Genomic DNA, 26,742 nt, shown 5'->3' with positions numbered 1-26,742 from the left:
CACTCTAATTTGAAAATAACGGACCATTGTTGCTATGCTACAAGGTCCGCAACAATTGAAAACGAATCAATGGCAGTCCGTGCAGCGGCCAGATATTACACTGTCACTATTATGACCGAAATAGTTGGTAATGGATGTCAAAATCTACAACAAAAAAATACAGAGCTCATCGATGGGCTTGGGATCTATCTATTCCTGGGGTTATTGTTAATTTCACGTACATTCCATGGGCGTCCCTGGGGGGGTTCGTTGGTGGGAACGGGAACCAGCCCACCGAACCTATTGATTGGTCTCAGATTGCACCAGAACGCGCCTGCTTGCATGAAATTTTAAAATATTCTTAAAAACGAACCCCCTAAAACAAATCCTGGGGATGCCCATGCATTCTGAGTGGTTGTTCAGCAATAAATCAGAGACAATATATCTTGCTTCTTAAGTTAAAGGCCTACTTTTTTAAAGCCAACAAATAAATGGCCGCTGTTGGCCCCACGCATGACGCGAGCGAGCCGGGCGGAATCGAATGAATAAAATTCACTTCAAATCTGACCGCCAAAAACTCTTAATAAAAATCATGCGGTACGTTGCATGGATTCGTCGCTGAAAGACTTCATAAAACGACGCTAACAAGAATATGATTTTCTAACATACGATGACAATGTAAATCTTTTACCTGGGTGGAAAAGATCTGCTGATCGTTTTGTTAACAACGGTCTATCCACACATCATCCACGCTCCATGCACACGCGCACATGGACCACTTTAAAACACACGGTCGATTGCCGCAGCAGGCTTTGTTGTGCAAAATGCGGCTTCTTTTACAATGCACATTCTTCTATTTGACACAAATTTGAGTTAAACTTTTTTTTGAAACTGGGCCCTGATACTTTTTTTTTCTTAGTAGATAACCATTGATGAAACACAATCCATGTTGTGACGATAATAGAGAATCCCACAATAATAACGAAAAATAGCTACTTTATTCTCACTTAATTCAAGGAGTAGGCCTTCTTAAGATCGGGATACCGTCATCAAAATGTTGAATAAACTACCGGCTCAAGAAAACATTTTGGGCTCTGGCCTATCATCTTTGCGGTCGATTCTCTCTATGGATTTTGCTTTCGTAAACTCCCAAGTTCTACAGTTGTGAATATAAGCCCTTAGAGTTCACCCTGTGAGTTTTAATGAGTTAGTGAATTAGTTAGCCTACAAGACAAACCTCAATAACTCAAGAGTGGACTGGATGGCAAAGCAAAATGTTAAAAACCAGCGATTTATGGGCAAAAAATGCATTTCCATGAAACAACTAAATTACAGTTGTTTCTTTCAAACAAACAAAATGATCTTAACTCTGCTATCTAAAAGAATTCACCAATCCACATACATATTTCAGCAGTAGTCTGATGTATAGATTCGACACCTGAACCCAGGTATACAGTTCTTGGGATAGCTTTTTGCATTATTAGACTAGGCAGATGATTTGACAAAAATATACCAATACTCACCAGGTTCTTAATCGTGATCGCATTCGCCATCTACCGACAATGCCATCATTGAATTCTGTGCTTTTGGTTTGAAATAACTAACAACTGATTTCTCACTATAAATAAATCTTTTTTATTCTACATATACTCCAATACAAATATAGCATCTGCAAATAAGCAAGAAAAGTCAATCAAATTCTGCATCCATTCAGACACGTGGGTTAAATTCATCTTTTTAGAGTTATCTACTTTTGACTTATGTTTTAAACAACCAATCAATAGGCCTAGTACACAAATCACTTTACAGTGACAACATTCAACATTTTCCCAGTAGCATAAGCAAACATTGAAATTCGGACACCATAAATCGATACTAACAACATACCAGTACCGATAGTGATTCAAGACAACAAACTGAAATCAGCAATGACGATGAGCACTCATGGTTTTAGATAAGAAATCTTATTTCCCAACAAGTAGCCTAACTAACATACTGTTTACGTCAAAAATAATGTACGGTATGTATCAATCAGAAGTCCCTCAAAAGTAGGATAAGTCATACGATTCTTTTCTTTAAAATTTCAACATGATCTTTAGGTTCATTTCGCCTAGTTTTCATAATCCAACTACAACCTTAAGAGCGGGTCCTTAAATCTAAAGATGCGCTTGCGCCCAAAAAAAACCTTAACATGCAAAGATTTTTTCTTAACATATAAGAACCATATAAGTACCATATATTGCATTTTCGAATCTCAAATAGATATTTGCTGTTTCATTTTATTATCACATATTTGTGGAACCCAGCAACTCGGAATCCAAACATGTATAAAGTAATAAACCTAAAAGTAGGATTTTGTTATGAGGTTCCATTTTAGCAAGGCATGAGCTACATTAGCTTGGAGAGGACGGAATAATGTTTAACTAATTTGACTTAAGTAAAAAAAATACACATCTACAAATTACACATCTACAAATATCTTCTTTTTAGGTCTAGTTTGAAATATTTTACACATTGTATGTTATTGGTAGTACTCGGAAATAATCTATAAATATGTTAATACAAATCAAGTCAGAAATTGATATTCTCAAGCACTGACCATTAAGAAAAGTCAGGATGCCATCGTCTTCAGGCAAACGAACAATCACAAGAGCCATAATCACAATACAGTCTACAATAACAGTACGTCTACATACACTTACACTATAATGAACATTACAAAATATATTAACATAAGTGCTTCACAGTAAAAAGAAAAGCTCGGTGTAATCTTGCAATGTTCCTTAAGTCTGAAATTGATTCTGTTGCCATTATAGGCACCCGGGTACTAGTATGCTCAGGAATTTCAAGCTAATAACCAATGTAGACCTAGGTATGTCAGTGGGAGAAAGACATATGAAAGGATCAAGCATATTTTTAGTGCTTGAAACTCGGCCCCAGTATTTGCAACGACAATACATTCAATTTACACCTAAAAACAAAAGCTAGTTGTAAGCTACCCACAAAGATGCAAGTATATATACCCCACTGCACGAGCACGAGATTCATCGAGCTAGAATGATACGAAAGCATTGCGATTACGACATCTACAAATTACATCAAAAATTCATGAATTTTTGAAAACATGTATAGACAGACTACCGCTTCATCTCCTTTATAGCCATCAACGATTGTCCCAGAAATCAAAAGCCCAACGCACACGACACAGGAAAACACGTTTGACCTCAGAAAAATGGTTTCCAAAAATCACGTTTCTCGCTGAGGCACACGACACAGGGAAACGTGCGGAAACATGCTCCTGTCTCCTATTTCAATGTTTCCCTGCCTGGTGCGCGTTGGACTTGAACGGTCATAAACGGTTACCATATCATCGTAATAATCAATGATGTTAAAAGGATATTTACGAAATAAACTTAAGTATGACACTAAATGCTATCTAAATTCTAAATGCTTCCGCTACGAGTGAGCAAACAAACTATAAACCTACAATCAACCTTATTTTTTCACAGTTCACAGCAGTTCTCAATTACGTTAACCGCAGATAAATTGTTTTCTTCATATAATTTTATCGCGATATTCTGCCTATACGCGAGTAGATCTATACTATCACAAGAGATCATTTCATTAAATACTGTACATAACATGCGTTTATCATCCAATGAATATGTCGCTAGCTGGTACATATATTACCGGTGACAATATTCCATCATAATTTTAACCTGTCGCTCAATCTTAATTGACCTTGCATTGCGTAATAAATATCTAATGACAACATGTATTATCAATGTTTTGTTAATGGCGAAACCAGTTGTAGATCAGCTTTCTCATTTCTTGTAATACCACAAGATGGTTATCTTATCTTAACTTGACGACTAGATGGTAATTCAGTTATTTCATTTACAAAATTTTGTTACCCAGCACTACAATCCTTTATCGTACATACAGTAGTATTATCAGGCTATTTCATTTTGGGCAAAAGATACAATTTTCCAAGTATTTTGCTGCCCAAGCTCTTATTCATCTATGAGTTGAAAGAAGTGTACAAAAATATCAACGAATTTCCAATAAGTGAAAACCAATATATAAAGTAGTAGAGTTCAATAAACACAGAAACATATGAATAAACGATATGTTGACATTACCAATGGTGTCAAATCACGACAAATCTCTATACATTTGCACCAATTGTACAAGAACAAAGTACTGAGGTGACAGTATGCTATGAATTTAGAATCTCTTATGCCTTTTAGACAGGAAATTTCATTTTTTGGCAAGATCCTGGTGGTGGGCGAGATTGGCGGGTGAATTAGAGGGCATTGTATTGAGACATGACTGTAATTGTACTTAACGAACGAAACTGTAGAACTGAATCTTGGGAACTTCTTGTTCTAGTTTCACAATAAAGAATAACTCTGAAATCGTTTTAAGATAAACTGAAAATTGACAGAGATATCAAATCGATTAAAGAGTTAGGGCCTTTGTCGTGACAATAGCTATACGCCCGATTTTTGTTCCTACATATACTACAGCATGGAATTCGAGAGCAATTTCATTTTGATTTTGAATTCAAATTTTTCTTTGTAAAGATTCATATCGTTTTCGTCAACCGACTCGGTCATCTGTTTGTGTACGGCAGCAGACGATGCGTTCGTCATTCGTACTCCGTTTCGAAATATTTCCCACGCTTTTTTCGTCGAGCATCGACGCTTCCTTCGCATCCCATAAACGATCGCCTAGAAAATTCGAAAAGAACCAACACCACTTCAATCTAAGCTTTCAAATATCAATGATGAATGACAGTAGGTTTAAGAGATTAATTCTAAATTATTTGCGTTTTTGTAATATAACAATTATCTTGGCGAGACTGTATTAGACTAATTAGCTATCTTCAGTTGATGTAAAACCCATAAAGGGGAAAAAAGAAATTTTGTTCTTCTTGATATTGTGGGACAGCCTGGCCTAGGCATCCCAGTGTAACTTAGCTCAGCATTTGAATAAACTATTAGCTCAAGGAAAGATGTTCTTCCTTTATAAATAGAGCCAACATAAATCACGCCCATCAATGAAAATCACTCACTGAGAGTTTTGAATTTTCAGATGTCAAATTGCAGACCTTAAGCATCAGTCATGGGTGCCTTCACATCTACTACACTGGCCACATTTTTTTTATGACAATAGGCCCTTATAATATTATCACTTCATCTACTCCTTTCATTAGATTAAAGTTACCTCAGGCAGCCAGACGGATAACACATATCCCGCCTGCGGAATCGCTGGTTTGTCTTCCTTGGAGCTCAGAAGTTCCTGATGCCATTTTCCAAGTGTCAGAGAAAGAGCCTCCAACTAAAATGAAAATAAATCCTTTTACTGATTTATCCAAATACCCATTTTCAGAGACTCAAACTATTTGACATGCACTGTAATTACTTGGTCTTCATCGTCGATTGGGCCAGAACCTTCGTATTTTACCGAGCCAGGATCTTTCTGGTATCTTTCGTGTATCTCCGATTTGAATGTCCCGTTGTATATTTCGAATAGATGCTTTTTCACCGCGGGATCGGTCTGTATAAACGTCACCAGGTCTTGGTTACGTTTCTTTCGTTTTTCGTATCTACGAAAGGAAGACATGCAATCAATTGAAAAGCTTCGAAAACATCATCTCTAAAGGCGGGCGTAGGTCGGCCTTGCGACACGATTGTCGCATTGCGTCTCAAGTGGCTACGCAAGTCGGTTGCGATGCGGTTGTCAGCGACTGTGTGCGACTAGTTGCTGCCAGTCGCAACAGCACGCAGGTCGGTTGCGACGGTCGCGTCGTGTCGCAGAAAGTAGAACATGTGCGACTCATTGCGACTGGCGTCGCTGGCAGTCGCAAGGTAGCGTAGGTCGGTGAGTCGTTGCGAGGCGATCGTCGCTGGCAGTCGCAGTGAGTCGCATCGCAGTGAATCGCAAGCCGTCGCAAGGCCGACCTACACCCGCCTTCAGTCATGCCCTTTAACCCTGTTAGTTCTGACTTATTCTTACCCTATGGTGCTAGGGATAATTTGAAAATTTTGAAAAATTCCAGCCCAGTGCATCGTTCAATGCTGTGTATGGTTGGTTACTAATATTTCAACATGTTTGACAATTGCGACCATCTTTCAATAAGTATAATATCTAATCAATACATAGATTCACTGCGATGTACTAGGTGTACTAGCATAGTTCATCACTGATTAATACACCGCACTGCGGTGTAGATGCACTGAAACAGATGTCTGAACATCCATTAGTGATGGCTCTTTTTGAGCTCTTTTCATCCGTCAACTTCTTGATGATTCGAGAAGATACACAATATCTGTGTAAGATAAATAATGAGAGAAATCCCACAATAGATTCAGCCAGGATATGAAAAATTCTATGGTACGTAAAATAATATATATTTCGAGCAACCTTTTTTCTAAATACTACTAGCTATCATCAGGCCTATTGACACTAGCAACACCTAGCGGATCCTCGCCTCTGCCATATGCAGAATCCTCGATTTCCACAGCAATGGTGCCGGTAGACAATTATATGAAATCAAAATTTTATGCCAATCGTATTTCTATTATACTTACTGTAAGTCCAATGTCTTCTGGATGCGTTGGGGTAAATTGCCGGCAGTATTCTCATTGAAATCTACGCATTCTAAAGGTTTCACACCTTCTTCATTTTCGTCGCCGTCAACTCGTGACGACTGTGGATCATCAGACAACAGATCATCGTTTAAGTCGAGCAACTGATCGTTGCTAACGCTCAACTTGTTAGCAACAGGAATCAAATCTGCCAGATAGAACAAAATTCCATAAATATCGCAATGCAGTCATTCATAGACTCTAGACTGATCATTATAAAGAAACAGAAGATTTGTTGCATTCTTAAATTTCATTTGACAAATCATTTCGATTCACGATCATACCTAGCTCCGCAAAATATTCAAAAGACGACACGTTCACATGACCGAGGGCTTTTTTGGTGAAATAATCGTCAGCAGCTTGCCACGCAGTCGCAAAATCCCTTTGTCTATCGGAATTGGTGCCGACCTCCTGAAACATGAACATTCCGAATGATAACGTTTTACAAATTGAACTAACTAACAAAGGATATGAAAGATACTCACGATAATCTCTTTTTTCCGCTCGTCGTTATAAGGTAAAATATTCTTCTTTTTTGGATCATATGTTATGGACAGTCTTTGAAAAGAGAAACAATATCTCTGAAGTAAGCAAATTCGGTATTTTGACTAAGAAAAAAACTTGCCATAGGGGACTCATTAAATAAATAAGAGAACTGAGTGAAATGATTCATCGAGAGAGTATTAAAAATTTCGACAAAGTGAAAAGGAGTTTTTGCAAGGGAAAGTCCCTCGTACCCACCCACAGCCTTTGATGAAAATACCGAAATCCGTTCACCTAAACCCTACCCTGGACATGGTTTTCTTAAATACATTGCAGCTTTTACGGAATATTTCATTCTTCATCTTTTTTCTCGATACCTGGGGCCAGTTGCTCAAAGGTTGGTTAAAAAAAACTGGCGGATAAATGCCATTGTAAGAATGAACTTCCAATGTCACAATGTCAACTATCTAATAGCTAACTGTAACCAACCTTTGAGCAACTGGCCCAGACTAATTGTTCAATTTGGAACATACCCAGTTCGAGAACTGTGTTCGACATAATCGGATAAGAATAACACAACGAATTTCCGTTTTTTCGCGTAGCAGTTCTTGATCAATGCCGGCCAGTGAAATGTGTTTCTGAAATTTACCCAGACGACTTCTCCTTTTGAGAACTGTGGCTCTGTAATAGACATGTCAAAAAAGCGTCATCATCAACCCAAAGCGACAGCATACCGAGAACCAAAATCAAAAGGATTTGGTCCAATTCCAGACACCCTCAAGGCAGGTTTCGATTCGTTTCTATCAATAACGCAATTCTTTTCTGGCGCAGTTCATTTCAGCCAGAATAAGCTGTACCTATTCCGCAATAGCATAATCTGTAAACCTGATAGGAAACCGGAAAGTTGGTAATCGGGAATTGGTATTCCTAAACTGGGATAAGTTCAATCAAAACCTGTCGTAATGAAAGAGGACCCTGTATAACATACAAGGGGCTGGTTTTCTGGCGCAGTTCATTTCAGCCAGAATAAGCTGTACCTATTCCGCAATAGCATAATCTGTAAACCTGATAGGAGACTGGTGGAAAGTTGGTAATCGGGAATTGGTATTCCTAAAGTGGGATAAGTTTGATCAAAACCTGCCGTAATGAAAGAGGGTCCTGTATAACATACAAGGGGCTGGTTTTATAGAGCAGTATTAACATGAACCAAGTATCAACTTTAACCTGGGGGTTAACTGAATATGAGTATGAATTGAGTGAGCCTGCAGGTAAAACTTTAAAGATCTGATGATCACCAGTCACAGATCAACTTACCATTAACAGTACACGGTGAAAACATTGGTAAATCATCATCATCACTCTCATCCTCTCCGTTATCCTTGTCAACATTATCATCATCATCATTTAACTTCAATTCAGAATTTGTATTATTTGAGCTGTAAATATGGAATAGTTTATTGTTATGGTTATTGAAAACATGAAGTAAGTAGTGGCAACTCAACCAGAGATATGGGATTTTAACTTGTGAATTTCTTTGTGCACCAAGGGCCTAGTACAGCAGAGCAGGTGCATGTTACATTTAACCCTCAAAATAAGTTTTGCCAAACACATGTCCAAGTTAATCAGTAGATGTATTTTCAAAACTTTTCCATTAGTCCCAAATTTTCAAACCAGAAGATGCTTTAAAATGGAGAATTAAAGTCTATTATCAGTATCTTTAAATATTTTTTTTTCACAACTACTGACGTACTAATTGTGCACCATCTTCACTTAGCATAGATAATGTGCACTAGTGCAGTGTCATTATCTCTTTTTGGAGGAAATTCAAAATTAAAAGGAAAGTAAATCAACATAAAAAACTAAATCCTTCAGGACGGTGTACATACTATTTTTCCGGTGTTTTGAACGCACTGCCACTAGTCTCGCCGTCACTTTTTCCGACTGTTGGTTTAATAGCAAAAAACGACGACAATCTCTCGTCAGGCGGTGATATGACCGGCAGTTTTCGTTTCAGAACAGGTTTCGCTTTGCTTTTTTTCGCACATGCTTGTCCTTTTCCTCGTCCGAGACTCGGCGTTACATATGCCCCGGACGAATGGTCGATTTTCACATTCGTAGCAGCCGCCGTTTCCTCATCTCGTACATTGCTCCGAACGAAATCGCTGTTTTTTGGTTGACAAGAAGCTGAAGGTTCGTTTCGTTCGTTCATCGCGCAAATGTTCTTCGGTTGTTCATTCGATTCAAAATCTGAATCAGCAATCGAGGGTTGATTTTGTCTATGACCGTGAACACAAACGTTGTTTCGTTGCTCATTCGAATGAAAATTCAAATCTGATACACCAGTTCGTTTCACATTTTCAAAGGCGTTTACATCAACAGACTTTTCCACTCGAATATCGGCAGAACGAGAAAAATTCGAAACAGAATTTACACATGCATGGACAAAGTTTACATCAGACGACTTTTCTGCTTGAACATCAGCAGATCGACAAATATTTGAAGGAGTATTTACATGTCCACCGACAAAGTTTACATCAACAGATTTTTCCGCTTGAATATCAGCGGGACGGCAAACATTCGAAACAGAATCTATAGATGCATCGACAAAGTTTATATCAGATGGCTTTTCTGCTTGAACATCTGCAGAACAACAAATATTCGAAACAGATTTTACACGTTCGTCTGGATTGTTCGTATGGTTAGGCCGAGAATCATCCGAATTCGTTTGCATGTTATTTTCGCTACTTATGTTATTATCTTCCGAAATGTTTGGTAATGATGCGTTTGTGGACGATCGTCGCGGGCGTAATTTTCTCGGCGTCGATTTTCGGCGTTTTCGTTTTTGCGACAATGTCGTAATCGACGGCGACTCGACACTCATTTCTGCCGACGTTTTGCCGCTACCTGACACGGTCGTCTGGAGTAAATGACAAGTCGAACCAGATGATGACTCCAGTAAACTGAGACTTCTTAACGCGCAGCGGAAGTGTAACAATTTCAAATCCTGTCGCCTTGACTCGAGATATTCTGGAACAGAAATGACGAATGATGAGAACGATTCATAAGACCCAGTGGCTGAGTGATCCTTCACCTGTGTCAAATTCTCGGTCTAGTTCCGCGAAGCAAAGTAAAATCAACCCGTTCAGCTGACTAATCCTTACTGTAAAGTGCAGGAGATAATTTGAAAGTTTTAAAAATTCTACCCCAGTGTGTTGAATAATGGGCACACCCCTACAGTGCCTCTCTAATGATACACCACGGTGCGGTGTTAACTAGTTACTAATATTTCACTTTGTTTGACAGGTGCTGCCATCTTTCAATAGAGATAGAAACTAATTACTAATAACATCAATACACCGCTATGCGGTGTACTAGCAAAGTTCATCACTGTTTTATACACCGCACTGCAGTGTAGACATGCTGAAAGGGATAATTCTGATATAATCATTGAGTTAATTCAAAATCAAAAGGTCGTCATTAGCAATGCAGTAAGGAACTAGAGATAAATCCTTAATCCGTAGACATGTAAAACACGAGCATTATTTTCTTAAGAAATGATGGCACCTTGGGGAAAAATAGAACAACCTACAGGATAGAGTGTCACACAAAGATTTTTAACTCTCTTGAATTAATTCAATTCCTATACTGATGTATTTAAGATTAAATCGTTCTTAAGAGGTAAAATTCTTTGTGAAACTGTGCCCGCAACCGTAATTGTTATTAGGCTTGGATTCTACATTCTTGATTTGTTGTTTAAATGCCTCAACCAACCCACAGAACAGATTAGAATCTAAGTGCTACCTGTAGTCTTCTTGATATATTCGTCTTTGAGAGAGCTGTTGAATCTGTCGATATTTTTCACATCATATACCATTTCGCTAAAAACAGAACCACAAACGTGTATCGTATCAACTTAAATAGGCTGAACCTAGAATATTTGATATTAACTTCACGGATTACGATAAATCTACGTACAAGAAATCCTCATTTTCAAATTTCACGTAGATCCCTTCGTGTCGTTTACGCTTTCCTGTCGCGAGAGGGCACTGTTCTTCCGATATCACCTGTAAATAGATCGAAAAATCATCAACGCAACTCTCGTTTGGGGCGTTCAAAAACTTGATACTAGATAGAGATGAGTAAGCAACAGATATCAGCAACTGTTCAGCAGGAGACGGCCAGATATGTGAGCCATTCACAGTGTAGACAAACCGTGTTGTTTCATAGCAACGCATGAAACAAGCCAGAAATGTCTCTCTGTTTCAGATTTACGTCGCTAGGATTTACACCTATGTTTGATATTACCAGTATATGTTAGCATGTTATTAGGATTTAATCTAAAACTATAGCTACACAAATGGAGAGGGCTATGCTTCAGAAACTGCACCCTACAAAACAGGATTTGTCTATTTCAATATGGTTCCCAGCGAGCCATTTTGACATCAATAAGCCTTCTTATCTTCATGCTATACTTGATGCATATAAATATGAAGGCTATGTATACAGAAGCTACATTATATAGGACAGGCATGATATATCTTGAGAATACAATATGGTCACCAGGCAGCCATCTTGCACGCGAATACAACTGGAATCGATAGGAATTGAATCCTAGTCCCACAATCAGAAATTAAAGTATCGAAATGTTAGAATCTATTGCAAAATCCGAATTTTCGGTTTTCCACTAAAACCATTTTCAAAGAATGATGATTTGGATTTATTATTCATTTGCGACACAGTGAGAATCTTTACCTTGATGGAGATTTCTACTTTCGTACCATACACCATTCAGAAGGATTTGATGCTAAAACTGTACCCTGTAGGGTGGGAAAGTGGTCCGTTTTTAAAACACCAAAAATGACCACAAGTCAGCCATCTTGAATGCAATAATCACCAAATCGATATAGGTACATCGGCATACCAGACATCACTTACGCAAAAGAATGCTCTACTTTGAGACACTACACCTCTATGAAGGGAACAGTGGGAGAAGCCGATAAGGCCAACAATTCGCAAGCTTGAAAGTGAATATGGTAAAATTTGATGTTTCATTAGCTGTATAACACGCCTTTCAAATAGATATAAAGGCTCTACTAACTTCACAAACTGCCACCTGTATGGCGGGAACCATATCAGAATGAGAATCCAACAAGGCAATAAAACACCATGATCAATAGGATTCTTAAGCTATATACCATACACTGTTAAAACAGTCTACTTCAATGGAAAGAGATTTCTTCAAACGCACACTCGCAGACTACCTTTTATTTCTCGCACAATCCATTTTGTATAAAAATCATTACAATCTAGAACAAGGCTCTGGCCGCATCAATACTATAATTTATTATGAAAACCCACTAATAGAACGCCTAAACCAAGAAATCATACTTCAACAAAACCTTCATATTTGGAGTCTTAACAATATACTTATACATCTGGACGCTAGCAGACTGAATGCAGTAAACAGAACCACAATCGACACCTGCATTAGCGTAGTCTATTAATTAAACCAAACGCCATTTTCTTTTATTAGTTATACCTACATACCCCGACTTTGACACTTGAGGTATGTTCCGATTTAGATCGAACCCGGGATGACGGTCTATCAATACGCATAGAACTGTCTGACCACTTTTGTTTTATATCACCACATACGCATTAGTTTACTGTTTCTGATGTTTTGACTGTAAACTCAGTCTCATTGCCGCGATAACTAGAAAGCTGCCTCTGTTTTTTTGGCTTCAGGATAGCAAGCTCAGTCTATCTGCGCGCAATGGAAAGTTGGAAGTTGCCTCTTGACATCAGTCTCATTAAAAACTACCAAAAAACTAATCGTGACAATGTAAATAAAACCCCATGAAGACTGTATATACGTAAGTGTACAAATATATATTCAATATTCACGTGCCTGTGCCGCTTTCTTACTGAAGGTCTATCAATGCGCATAGCACTGTCCATTTGATTGCGACGCATCCACGGACCTAACTATGCACTCTATATTAGAAACACAAAACTGCACCCCATGTAAAAACTTTTAATTTTAGGCAAACTCAGCACCAGATGTGAAGTACCGATTGCGCACCCCTTGATGGAGAAACCCATCCTCATCGGAACCGTTGATGTCATAAACTACACTTCGGATACCCAAGAACCATACTCTCATCTGGAAAATTTGCGTTTCGAAATGTGCTTCCTTTCTATCTAGTCAACACGCAGGACGATCAACTTACAGGACTTTATACATAAACATCTACCCGAGAAAAAAACTACAATTAACTATCAGACTATTTAAACGTAGAAAACGACCAAAAAAATATAAAAATGGACAAAATGATCTTCAACCTTGTAATATAGCTATTTCCAAAATTTCGATGTATCAAATTAGGCAGCCAGGGAAATTCACCCGAATCAGTCGCTTGCCAGTTCAGACTGGATGGAAGATTGTTTGAATGGACCGGAACTGAATTTCTCAATTATGTACTTCGATTTAAACAAAAAATTCTGTAAACTCGGCCGCCGATCACACAACTATATCTGCACTTTGATTTCCGATTTCAAAATCAATGTTTCGCTCTCGGCAGGTGTGGTGGGTCTGTAAGGGACACTGAATCAAAAAATCTCTCGAAATTTACCAACCAAATAAATAACAGGGACAATCCCTACTTTAAGATTTAAAAAAACAGTCTACTTCAAAAAACTGCGCCCTAAAGAATAGGAAGAATTTAGGTTTCTCAACCTCTAAACCATACATATAATATGTTAAAATGAGCAGTCTACTTCAATAAAGGTCCATTTGGTCTTATACCTCACTTGTACTCATATGATAAATATTTACATGGATTACTAGATTAACCATAGGGTTAAAGCATATCACAGCGATCATCGGCCAGGATAGATGAAAACGATTTCTTTTGATTTGTGATTAAATCAGTTTAATTTTTATTCTATGCATTTGTAATTCATACTCATTGTCTGAGTGTATATGGGCTTTTCTACCGTATTGTTAAACATTACATAATCTCTGATCAAGTTTTTAATATCTTGCGATTTCCAGGTGAAATTGAATTATTATTGAAGAACTATATTTAATGCAAATTCAGTTAAGAAACTTCAGGGGTTGGATTTTGAGGCGCGCAATCCACTCGTTTCGGCACATTAAAAAATTCCAGTTGAGCACCTAACCAAATCTAGGTGCTCAATTAGTAGAGCACCTACAATTTTTAGAATCTAACCCCTGAACTTCCAAAACGATTTTGATGAAATCAACTTAAAAAACGCTGCGGTAAACAATCTATTTTCAAAGATGCAATGCACATTTAAAAACAAGGATAGGATTACCAATCCCTCAGATTAATGATAGATTATCTTAACTCCCTTCAAAAACTGTACCCTGTAGAAAAGGATGTATAGGCCTATATGGCTGCCGATCACCTTTATTGCATGCAAGATATTGTTCTTTGAAATTGATTAACGTATCTAACAATAATCATATCTTACCCTTCCGACCCACCACAGTCCATTCTGCTTAAACCAGACTGGATCGCCTTCCTTATAGACATCCATACCTGAAAAAAGGAATAGTCAACGGTTTGCAGTGCACTTAAGCAAAAAATCTTGTAAAAAAAACCACTTTTTTTATCAATAACTAATACTAGATGGCACAATAACTCACAAAAAAGATATGAAAATACATTTTCCATGAAATATCAATTTTTCCATGAAATATGTATTTTTAGACTTATGAACCTGAATATTATCAAACAAATCATTGACATTGAATAGATATAAGACTCATCTTTTCCACACTGTATGGTATTTGGGCAATAGATATCACTCAAGGTTCCTACAATTCCTGGTATCCAGAATTCAAGGACTTTTAAAGGAGTAATTTTGAAAATTCAAGGAGGATTCCGCGGTCATATATAAGGAAAAAAAGTCGAAAATTGAAAAACAAAATCCCTGTTTTTCTCAAATTTTGATCAGTTGTTGTGTGTGCCGTTTTGGTTTTACATGTCTGAATCTCAAAGTGAAACAACTTTCATTCACAAGTCACACAGTGAAGAATAATAGAATACACTGTCTTCTGAAAAGGACCTTTTGAAAACCTTTAATAGGACTTTCCCAGAATTTAAGGAGTTTCAAGGAGTTTATGGATATTTCTCAAAATTAAAGGATTTTCAAGGACCTTGAAAAATATTTTCAAAAATCAAGGAGTTTTCAAGGATTCAAGGAGTTGTAGGGACCCTGTCACTGATAATTCACTACTTAGGCCTACTACACAGAGAATTGATAAAATATTTTCCGGCTTAAAATAAAAGCTCAATATTTCCTTCCCTCTGGATTAATTCCCTAAAACTTTAACCAACAAAACATCCCTTTATAGGCCTACACTAAATCGCGATACCTTGTATACATGAAACACCTTCAGTGTCCAGTTTCACAAAAAGATTAACCCTTTAAATCAAATAGGTAAGCCTAACACAAAACTGAACTAAAGAAATCACAAAGATTTCAGATTCATACTTTTTCATGAAACTGGACCCACAAATAGAATCCAATGACACAAACCTCTGCGCATGATATATCTAGATTTAAGAGCAAGCATCAGACAACGCATGATCACCGCTTGCATGCAACCATCAAATAGATGTGCAAGACAAATGACATAATGCAAAATGAAAAATCAATACAGTATTCTTTGTTATGAATCTAGGCTATGTCTCATAGCCACAGGGCATGACGTACATACATACATCATTTCTTAATTCAAAACAATGAAACAAAAAATACTCGTACAACGTTGGTTTTTTTCCCGAGCGAGGCGCACACTGCGAAAACTTTATATTCTAAAGTCTGGTCAGACGATTTGTAACAATGTTAGAATATTGCATCTAAATGGGCCTCTTAGGCCTTTTCTGATGCCTGCCCCAGCCTAAACTATACAATCCACATTCAGTTATTCAAAATATACCCATGAATCCAGGAATATTTCTATTCGAATTGAGCTTTTTATTTCGGACCCCTAAAATATGTGATAAGCCAAGCTGTGTCCCCTGGGTAGGCCTAGGCTAGCACCTACGATAATAAGATGTTGTTCCCAAGGCGCAATCTGTAAGATAGTCTGATATTCAGACTACCTCCGTGGTAGCTGCAGTGTTACTGAAATAAATTCTGGGGTCAGTTGTTCAAATTTGGTGAGGCATATGTCATTACTCGTACTATGGTCAGCCAACCGCTACTAAAGGCCTATGGGCCTAGTGACCTCTCCAGCAATTCCGGACGATAACACTTATAGTAATGAGGACTCCCGTTAGTACAAGACCAAAGCCTGTAGAATATTTCATTGAGAACCTTAGTGTCAGTGGTATATCGCTATCACGACCCCAGACACTAAGACCAGAAACCAAATGTGCAGAGATTTAAATTCACCTCTAATTATATCATCATTACTCAGTCCTATCTCAGCCGATTTTTAAAAATAAACCGTCATTAAAAACCTCTGATCTTTCCTGCTTTGACTGTTGGGTTCATGCCGGTGAGTCTCACGCGGAAGTGTTTTTTTTGTGGGTAAAACAAAATAATTTTTGCCAACTTGAACATCAGAAATAGCCTTCAAAGGGTAAGCAATAAAAAGATAACAACATAGGTCAGTAGGCCTAGGCCTATACGTTAATTAGTTTATATATTTAAAACAGGTGTGATGTTGCCGAGTACTGAGCATTCAAATAAAATTACTGGCTGAGCTCCAATGGGCACTTTTGACTGTCACATACACAATAATGACTACACGACTGGGTGGGTGGTTCAAGCGAGCTCTCAGTAGGGCCTATACAGAGCGTCGTGAACCAGCCACTTTCAGGACTACCGTCCACCTGTTGTCTGTCGTTTTTGTTCTCTGTGCGACTATAGTAGTTGAAGAGAATAGAATGAGTGGTCTTAATCCATCACATCTCTGGGGCCAGTTTTATAAACTGGTATCAACTTTAAACCGTGGGCTAACTCAGTTCATTTTCAATTCAGCTTACCCCTGGGTTAAGTTGATACCAGTCTATTAAATCAGGCCCTGGATTGTAGTAGCGAAGGATACTGTCACTGACTGTGTGACAGTGTGTAGATGTGGGGGTATCGTTGCTGTTCATCGCCAAAACCCCGGGGCGGGGATGTCAGCCCATGAATGAGACAAAATTCCCCTCACACACGACACAGTCACAGTGATGGACAGATAGGCATTGAAACCATCACCTCTCCGATTTTCAACTCATGAAAATGATCGAATGGAATTAAAAACATTAAAGTTAGCCAGGTTAAAGGTTACGAAATTCAAAATACGATACTTACCAACAATTTTACGATTGTACGAGCTTAACCATAATAAGTTTGATTGAATTGGTAGCCTAAAGCGCCCTCTAGTGGTATTGTAACCAGTCCTATCGAATATTTCGGAGCTATCCTTAATTTTATCTAGCCCTTTGAAATATTCTATTTCAAATCTTATTCTGTTACTGTGGTGTAATTATTGCTTTATCTAAATATAGAAGTGTAACTTAAGTGATCGTTTACACTTGTATAGAATGATTCTTGATTATTTGGTACTTCCCCGTGAAATTTTCGGAGCTGCCTCTTTAAATATCTGAGTACTAGATGGCGCACAAAACCAGGAAGTGTTTAGCTTTGACATTTGATCAGATTTGTAGATTTGTACTTTCTTTTACGATAAAATTGCCACTATTTACCAGGTTTGTTGTGAATTTGATGATTGGTTTTGTTAAAACTCTGGTGTATTGAAAAACGGGTAGGAATTGATGAATCAAATCAAATGTAGTGTGTTGAATGTTGTGGGAGAGACGAAGAAGAACAGTAGAGAGAAGGTGGTACGAAAAAGCCTTACAATTTTTAAGGCTTTTCGTACCTATTAGAAAAGCTAAATGAGGAGTTAATGTTGATTTCATTTTTTGATGTGGCTCAGGTCATGGAGTGCGTTAATGGAGTGCGAGTACGGTTAGCGCATGTGCAATACACTACAGTAGAATTCTGACTTGTAATATTGGGATTCGAAACCAAACGAAAAAATAGTAGAGAGTGCTTTACCCATGGAGCCACAGCGCACGCCTGGAAGTTGGATGAGTTAATTTATATATAGCCTCACCTAACCCAGCATGTAGATATAGTGCAGATTCCTGTAACCGGAGCCAGTTTGTTCCTGGCAAGGAAAAGTAGGCTAATCAGTATTTACGACGCATGAACAGCATTGGTCTTTCGTAAAATGATTTGAAGTTGATGAAGTATTTGTTAGCGTAGTGCCTTTCGGTAATCGTCAATTGAGAGTTCTATGTTTCAATAAGTGTCACTGACTCATATCTGTGTAAATGTAAGAAAGCAATGCGATTAAAACAGAGCACCACCTGGACTGTACCATTAGAGATAGCATCCCTCTGTCTAGTGAGAACAGGCCAGAGGTCAGTTTCATGAAAAAGTGTATAGGAAGTTGATATTTTGCCTAAGCGGCATTATTCCAGTTAACGCCATTTTGCTGATAACTCATCTCTGATTGGCTAATTTACACTGCGCATGCGTGACTGCCTCAGCGAACTCTATCACCTGCCAAAAGTGTAAAAGTTTGAACATGAAGTTAACAATAGCAATTAGGCCTTAACCAAAAATTTGAGTTAAACCTTTTTTGTGAGACTGGATCCAGTTGGTGGCAATAAAAACTGCTCAGACAAAAGGCTAAAGATCGCATTGTCCACTATTATTTTTTGTTTGTCATTTTCACATGTAAATTCTAATTGGGCTCGAAAGTAACGGAGAAATGTTGAACTTGGTCTAAAGGCTTTATTGGAGCTGGTATCAAAATAATCTAGGCCTATTAAGCTTATTTTTATTATTTTACCAATACAACATCAATTCTTGTTAGATGATGATTTACTGTCTGATCACACTACCTCAGAGTGTGACATTTGGTCCTTCATTTCGTTTGTAATCAGTTGATCTAGGCCTATCTATTGTTCACTGACCATCAGTAACCCTGAACTACCCAATTACCAAGGTTGATAGGCACGCAGTGCACGTAGGTCAATTCCTGTTGTCTATAAGTATAGCCCTGAAAGGCTTGCACTGGATCCCTCGTTTAATATCTCTTAGTTATTCCGAATTGTGAAAATAACCGTATTTTGTAATGGAAAATGATTATTATATTATACGCCAGAGTACATGGCACTTTGGGTCGGTTAGTTGAGTTTGCATTATGGATTTCGATGGGAATATATTCTGGTTGATCGATGAAAATATAGGGGTTGCAATTTCATGAAATATTTCGTGAGAAATCCAGAATTTGATTGAAAGTGATATAAGGCATGATTTGAAATATGCTTGAAGTTAGTGATATAACAGTTGTTTAGGAATATTGTATCTATGCTGGCTATATGCTTAAAGATATATGCATATACGGTACATGTAAATACAGGCTATGTCCAAAGCCGAGTATGGTCAAAATATTGTATTGGATTTGGATGAAGGTTTACCCACAAAATATTTTTATGTTGGCTAAGAGATATTGTTGTATGTGAAGAATTTGTTTCATTCAATACCCTCTATGACTTCTACGCTTTGAAATTATTGCTTATCAGGCAATAATGTTTATTTCCTTACCCTGCCAAGTTCTATGGACTAAAGGTCATGAGTGTCTTTGCATTTTGGGTCATAAGAATAATTGTATGTACCGGGTATCCCTATCATTGATAAGGGCTTATTCTCTGATAAAAGCTGTAAGGTAATGCGTCTTCTTTTCACAATTACTTGTATGTAGGCTACATAGATTTTTGTTGTGAATACCGTACTTGTATTGGTGCAGTGGAAATTCATTTTGTGGACTCAATGCAACAGTTCTCTAGGTAATTTAGCGTTTAACATTGGTAATGAACTAGGCGTTATCTAAACTGGTTTTATCTAAATTAATGTATAGATTGATGTTATTCTAGATAAGTACAAGTGAAATTTTTGGTCCCCTTTCGAGCTCTAAATATCAGGGGCGGATCCAGAGGCAAATTTTGATGGACTTGTCATATTGATATTCACAAAGGCAATTTCATGTGTACTCCCGCACTGAGGGGCCAGTCTTGAAGAGCAAGTCTCGTCCAAAAAGGACACTTCAATGTCCACAAAGGCAATATTAGGGGCACTACCGTACTGAAATGCACCAATTATGTTTGTTGACAAAAGAGAATTTGATGGACTTGTACAAGTCTCACAAGTACATCTGAATTGGCACCTGAATATAGATTTTAATTTTCTTAGAAAAAACTTTGCATTGTTCTGGGGTGGCGGTTTATGGGGGATCGGATATATTGGATTTGACTTTTATATTCAAGTTTCAGGCTTCAAAGTGTTATGGAATCTGGGAATGCTTGCAATTTTCTTAATCTGTCTCAAGACAGATTGTATGCAATGTATACGAAATTGGCCGGATATTACTCTATGTAATAGATATATTTAGTTTATGTGTCATCGCGATAAATCAGTGAATAGATGTATAATGTATGTATATATTATATCTTTTTATATTGTATCTGTTATTTATTGGGTAGTAGAATAACAATATACCGGTAATTCCAGGATACGATATGAATATATGATGTAATATTTTCGGAGCTGGTTTGGATATGATTTATGAGATGATGAATGTACTTGCTCACTGTGTATCTGATATATTCTATCTCTTTGCACCAGTAGAATCATTGCAATATATCATATGTATCCATCATCAGGCGTAAATCATTATTGCTATTTCCTTTTGGCGATAAAAAAAGACAGGATAACGTTGATAAGGGTGTTAATAATATGCTATGCAGGCAACTACCGGTAGGTCTATATTCTATATGATAGTTAGGGTAGCCCTAAAATTCAACTGATATTATGAATTGTACATGCTAATATTCTATTATCCTCACTAGCCTAAGGTGCAGGTACTTGCGCAGGTTTGCCGCACAAAAACTTACGGCGCCAATCAGATCGCCTATTGTATAGGCTTATCGCTGAGGCAAATTTCTCGGATAAACTATAAATGGAAAAACCCAGCACATGTGGGCTAGTCAGGCAGGGTTTCATAATGCGATGACAGTCCCAATGCCAGCAGGTTCGAATCCCTGCCGATGGAAGATGATATTCTATCCTCTAATGTCAAAGAGCATCAAAACTTCGAGCCTTCGTCGCTTGGCTTTACTGACGTGGGTTTTAGGTCCGCTTGTAGTTTGTATCACGCCACCCCCTGGAGGGCCTTGGCTACGGGCCTGCAAGTAGTCTGTCCATTGCATACTTACAATATATACTAACATTGCATTACTCTATTTGTTGATTCTGCTCATTGATCGTCCGTGCTTTACTATTTCAGGTGTAAATAACACGAGAGCGTGAAGTCATGGACGATCAGGCTCCGCCGTCCCTGCCTCCTAAATCGCACATCGGACGGCAACACGACGATGACCGAGTTTTAGGCAGAAATTCGTACGCAGCAGACGCATCCGTAAAACCTACGCCGAAACCTCGGAAACCGCGTAAAAAACCCGACATGCCGAATAAACCAGAGTCCGAAGCTTCAATCGATGCAGCGCCTCCGAAGCCTAAACCGTCGCCTCGACCTAGACCTAGACCTCGTCCTCCTAAGGACGATCACCCGCCCGGTAATACAATCGCTCTTTGCGGCGCTACGGAAGATGAAAGTTCTACGGATTCGTGCGATATCATCGTCGACCCGAAACCCGAAGAGGTCGATATTCAACGGGAAACGACGGAAGTGGCTATCGTCGATACGAATTCTAACATTCCCGACTATTCGAAACGTTCGGATGCGATTGACACCGATTCGAAAGCTGAAAACGAAAACGTCGAAAATCCAGCCGAAGCTCGCGACGACGAGCCGCCTACGATTGTAACGACGCATAAAGATTCGGTGAGCAGCAACGAATACGAACCGATTTGGTTTTCGCCGACGGTAAATCCGAACGCGACGTCGATGTCGACGTTCATACCCGGTCCGCCGAAACCGCCGCGCGAGTCGTTCGTGCCGCAGAACATCGCGATCGTTGACAACCTCTACGACACGCCCCCGCCCTCGTTCCCTCCGCCGCCGTTACCGGCTGCTGGCGACGAAGCGCCCCCGCCTGTTCCGCCGAGAAAAGTCTCCGATTCGCCGCCGAACCAGCCAGTCGTCGAGCCCGGCTCGTCGCGGCCGCCGCTGTGTCACTCCGCGGAGAGCGTGATAAGAAATTTCGATCCTCTAGCGGCGCGGCAGGCGCAGGACGAAACTACGCTCGACGATTCGTTCGAAAAACTATTGAAAGAAAGCAGCGTTTCGAAGAGCTCGGCGCAGTCGATGTCGACGTCTGTCGTCACTAACCCCGAGGATGATCAGGAGGAGTCATATTACGACATGGAAAGAACGGATTCCGATCCACTCAAGGTGCTCGCTGCCAAGTTCGTCACTCCGCATCGGCCTGCTCCAGCGGTTCCCTGTTTGTTTGGCGGCGGATTGGATTACACGGATGACGACGATAATTCAACAGGTAAGTGCTTAATACCGCATGTATCATTAATGCTATAAAGTAATAATTCCTTTTTTTCGGATTTAGGGGGAGCACGCGGGACACCCAAAAAAAATTGGACCTACCTCTTTCTAGCTAAAGTGTTAAAAAAACTGTTCGAGCAGTGTGTGCGACCAGTATCTGCTCGAATAATCGTCTCAGAAATGCTATCAGAATGCATCTGAGGGCCCTAATTTTTAAAATTTTCTAGCTCTTCTCTTCCATGAGCTGGGATACAGGATTTATTTTTTGCGAGCTCCTCCCATCAAAGTACAGATATAGCCTGGTTGTGTGATTGGCGGTCTGAAATTTAGGTTTTGGTTCATTCAAACAATCTTCCAACCAGTATGAACCAACAAGTGACTGATTGGGGTTAATTCTGTTGGCTGCAAAAATGTAATACATCAAGATTTCGTAAAATATCTAGGCCTACATTACAAGGTTGAAAATCATTTATTCCATTTTCATAGTTTTTTGGTCGTTTCCACATGTAACTGGTCTGAAAGTTAATTGTAGTTTTTTCTCGGGTAGATGTCCTCTAAGTTGATTGTCCCGTGTGTTTACTAGCACATTTTGAAACATGAATTGTCCAGATGATAGTATGGTCCTGGTATCCGAGAGAATAAGTAAGGACTCATGCTTGACAAAAAAGATGTGCTCCATTTATTTTAAGCCCACTTGGGTCTCAAGTCCTATAAGAGTTTTTGACCCAGGTCAACCATTCACACAGTTGCCTGTTTGACTGGACCAAAAACGTTGGACCAGGTCTGAGCCAAATTTTATTGGGAAAAATGATTGCATTTGAATTGCAACTGGTACAAGAAATGACTCACTTCGCTTTGTTTATGCATTGTTTTAGTAACGAGTGAGTGGTTTACGTGTGAACGCGCTTTATAATTAGACACGCGCCAGATTTGACTCGGGCCTGGTCTGGGCCAAATCATCTCCATGTGATCACGGCTATAGTTTCACAGATAGGGTCCCAGCACATCTTGTGCTTGGTCTGAATTACAAATTTGTGCTCAATGGTCCACGGAATTTGCTATCCGTGGACTGTTTCAGTTTCATTTGGTCCGTAGAAAATGCAACGCAAAAGCATCACATTTCAGCTCAAGGTTATAGGCCTATTCATAACCAAAATATAAGGTCCGGGTAAAGAGGTTCGAAAGTTAAATTGCAAGCCGGTTTTAGGCGCATTGAAGAAACGAAGTGATATTATGCAGCCCCCACCACCGCATCAACATGTTTTTTGTGCACAGTAATTCGTTTGGATTACTTTTTTACGCTCAATGAAAACACAGGTTCGGTCGACAACGGTATTGTGAAATAATGACCCACCAGCATAGAAAAGGCGCTTTCCTACTCGATACAGATAGATAATACATGCGCACAGATAATTGAGGAAGTTTATTCGGAACGTGTTGTCAGTAGTGAGTTAACCGTCCGCCGCAGGTTTAGACGAATGAACAATAGCGTCGGAGTTCAGTTGCATGAATGTTGTAACGAAATTCATCTCGTTTCACGCGATGAAACTCGTCGCCAGAGGTTAGTCGCTAAAAACTGTTCGAAATTTTTGCACGTATTGCAGGGCCGAGTTTAGGCAAAATTGGAAAGCGGGGATCCGGAAGGAATGACTCGACGCATTTTTTCAGATAAAGCGGGGCGTCATAGGCTATTAGCGGAGTCCCATCCTCGGCGTTAGATATTTTTGGAGGATATACATGCGACAATTTTCGCGAGGATGAGTGTCAAATTTACAAGTTTTGAACGATCTCTGTTTTGATGAAAAGGGCAACCTCATGGGGACAGCAGGCGTAGACTGCCGAGACCGGCTCCTAAATCCGTCCCTGATATCATTGTATCCATGACAAACTGTTCAAGTAAACAAGTAGGAGAGTGTTGTATTTTTTCGTTTGTTTATGATATGCTTTTTATCGTGCTTTACTAGAGGATTACGCCGTGAACTGATGAGTTGATTCCTGTAAAACTGTGAGAACGAGGAGAGTTTATCATTATCTTTAGACTCTGGTTTATGGATGAATAAACGTTTTAAGTTGATGCTTTATTGTGGGCTATCAATAGTACAAGTCAATTTAATTTTTTCATCCACGTATATGCGATATTTATTTAACATTCCAATATTTCAGTACACGTATTTATCCTTTTGGTCACTATCCTTGCTCCTTTTCGGCAGGAAGTGAACCGTATGTCATACATATTAGCAGCCATCACACGGAGATGATTTGGCCTTGGCCAAATTGGCGCGGATCAGGCTCACGCGAAACTTGGCCCGTGCCTAATTAGAGAGCGTGTTCAAAAGCAATCATTTGTCTGGTGCTAAAATTTGGCTCGGGCCTGGTCCGATGTTTTTGGTCAGGCCAAATTTGGCCCGGGCCAAACAGACTCGGTTCCATTGGGCACCCGTGTGAACAGTCGAACAGTTGTTCAGGGCCAAATTTGGCCATGGCCAAAAATGCTTGTGTGATCTTGGCTATAGCTACATCAGATGAAAATTTGAAACCTTTCTGGCCCATAGAATCAAACACTAATGAAGAATAAAATGATGTCCATAATGTCTCCTTTGAGCTAATGGTTTATTGATTGGACGTTCAGGTTTATGGCTTACAGTTAAACCTCGTTAAAAACACTCTGCCAAAGACGAAACCCGTTGATTACAATTTTTTCGAGCATGCCCCGGCTAACATATTTGTATGAATCAAGATTTGGATAGAATATGAAACCCTTCGAATACGATGATTTCACTTTTGCCCACACAAGATTTGTATTAACGAGGTTCCACCATAGGCCTGTATATGTTATCATCACAACACGGATGTAGTATTTCATCGATTGTTATTTCTTGCCCCCCCCCCCCCCCCCCGTATCAAATTGAAAATGTAGACGTACTAGTTATGGAAACTGAGTTGCAGGTATATACGGATACTTTAGGCCTGTGCATCATGTTTTTGCTGAGTCATTGCCAATGATGATTCTCTGTCAATTTATATTATCGTAGGATTCTCGTTAACGCTTCAATGTTTTTGTTCCCATTTTTCAGCAGTTTACATTGCATTGCGTGTACGTAGTTGTTTTTTTACTAATACGAGATACTCATGGTTTTCAGTCTTTAGGCCTCTTTTTGATAGCTCGGTTTACGGGGTAGACCTATTAAAATTTCATTTCGGAGGAGGAAATAGAAATTTTAAAAAAATACCCTTAGTGAGATGGAATCACTTTTTGATGAAAGAGGGAACTGTGGATGGGGCAATACACATACGTCCAAACAAATTATTCTTGGAAAGTTCGAATTCTGCGCTCTGTGATCAAAAAAGAACCTCGCGATTTTCAATTTTTTCATCATTCAAGCTAGGATTTATAAACAATATTAGTAATAGTAATAATAATGATAATGTTATTTATAAAGCGCAGGTATCCTAAACAGAGTCTAGTTCAAATGCGCTCCAAATTGGTATTATCACCCCAGCCTATAACTCTATTCCATGTATCAGTCATTTCTCCCTGGCGAGCAACTAGGCGCTCGGGAGTCTTCTATCAGGACAGGTACCCATTTACTGGTGGAGTGAGGCAATGAGGATAAGTGTATTGCGCCATAGAACTAATATCATTGTACCAGCCTACTCGATCTCTTCGATCAGCTAAAGATATTTGTTATTATCGTATATTTTCTAGGTGTATTGGATAGCTGCGAGAGTTTAAGCGACGGAGGTAACCCGCTAGATGGCGACGACGACGCGGCGTCCGTCGATCACCAAAAACGAATTCCGATCATTCCCAAAACACCGACAGTAAGTAGCCGGCTGCTAATCACGTGTGGCGGGTCCACGGGTCACCTACTCTAGATTTTGCTGAATTATTCGATTTCATCCCCTGAGGAAAAAATATCTTTTGATCTTCGTTGTGAATGCGAAACATCCGTCCGAACGGCTGTAAACTGTCTGTATCAATATATCATGATCTGTTAAAAAGGATATGGTTTGCTCCTCAACTTTCGCTTTGTCGACCGATGATGTTATAGCGGAATTAAACTGATG

General features: G+C 39.1%; 2 protein-coding genes across 7 annotated transcripts in view; one reads left to right on the top strand and one right to left on the bottom strand.

Moving 5' to 3' along the window:
• Positions 1-1,603: 1,603 nt before the first annotated feature.
• On the bottom strand, positions 1,604-17,486 carry LOC141906287 (uncharacterized). The gene is made up of 13 exons (XM_074795532.1): positions 17,454-17,486; positions 14,613-14,680; positions 11,091-11,179; positions 10,917-10,993; positions 9,002-10,142; positions 8,430-8,551; positions 7,649-7,796; positions 7,118-7,190; positions 6,917-7,043; positions 6,576-6,780; positions 5,407-5,590; positions 5,209-5,322; positions 1,604-4,712 (listed from the first exon to the last, which is right to left on the bottom strand). Exons 2-13 carry the CDS (start codon positions 14,676-14,678, stop codon positions 4,503-4,505), a joined length of 2,556 nt encoding a protein of 851 aa, XP_074651633.1. The 5' UTR covers positions 14,679-14,680; positions 17,454-17,486; the 3' UTR covers positions 1,604-4,502.
• A 279-nt stretch (positions 17,487-17,765) lies between these two features.
• The window catches only part of LOC141905019 (arf-GAP with Rho-GAP domain, ANK repeat and PH domain-containing protein 1-like), a 30,180-nt gene continuing 21,203 nt past the window's right edge, over positions 17,766-26,742 (top strand). For 2 of the 6 annotated variants that reach the window (XM_074793719.1, XM_074793715.1), the window contains exons 1-3: positions 17,766-17,851; positions 21,502-22,672; positions 26,381-26,496. In XM_074793719.1, the coding sequence (XP_074649820.1) occupies positions 21,529-22,672; positions 26,381-26,496 (1,260 nt within the window). In that variant the 5' untranslated portion in view covers positions 17,766-17,851; positions 21,502-21,528. Of the gene's footprint in view, positions 17,908-19,877; positions 20,006-20,957; positions 20,973-21,501; positions 22,673-24,121; positions 24,236-26,380; positions 26,497-26,742 lie in introns of those variants that run through there. The other 4 variants (XM_074793717.1, XM_074793716.1, XM_074793718.1 and 1 more) reach the window with 4 other exon arrangements.

This window comes from Tubulanus polymorphus, chromosome 5, assembly GCF_964204645.1.
Source record: "Tubulanus polymorphus chromosome 5, tnTubPoly1.2, whole genome shotgun sequence".
NCBI lineage: Eukaryota > Metazoa > Nemertea > Palaeonemertea > Tubulaniformes > Tubulanidae > Tubulanus > Tubulanus polymorphus.
Note: the sequence above shows the minus strand (reverse complement) of the source record. Positions and strands in the feature narration are given on the sequence as shown.

What these genes read in the sequence shown, in the direction of transcription:
- LOC141906287 (XM_074795532.1), bottom strand. Translation starts at nt 14,678, where the DNA reads ATGGATGTCTATAAGGAAGGCGATCCAGTCTGGTTTAAGCAGAATGGA. An exon ending in GACTGTGGTGGGTCGGAAGG is followed by an intron (nt 11,180 to 14,612) that starts GTAAGATATGAT and finishes ATCTATTTACAG; the next exon opens with GTGATATCGGAAGAACAGTG. An exon ending in TTCACCGTGTACTGTTAATG is followed by an intron (nt 7,797 to 8,429) that starts GTAAGTTGATCT and finishes TGTCTATTACAG; the next exon opens with AGCCACAGTTCTCAAAAGGA.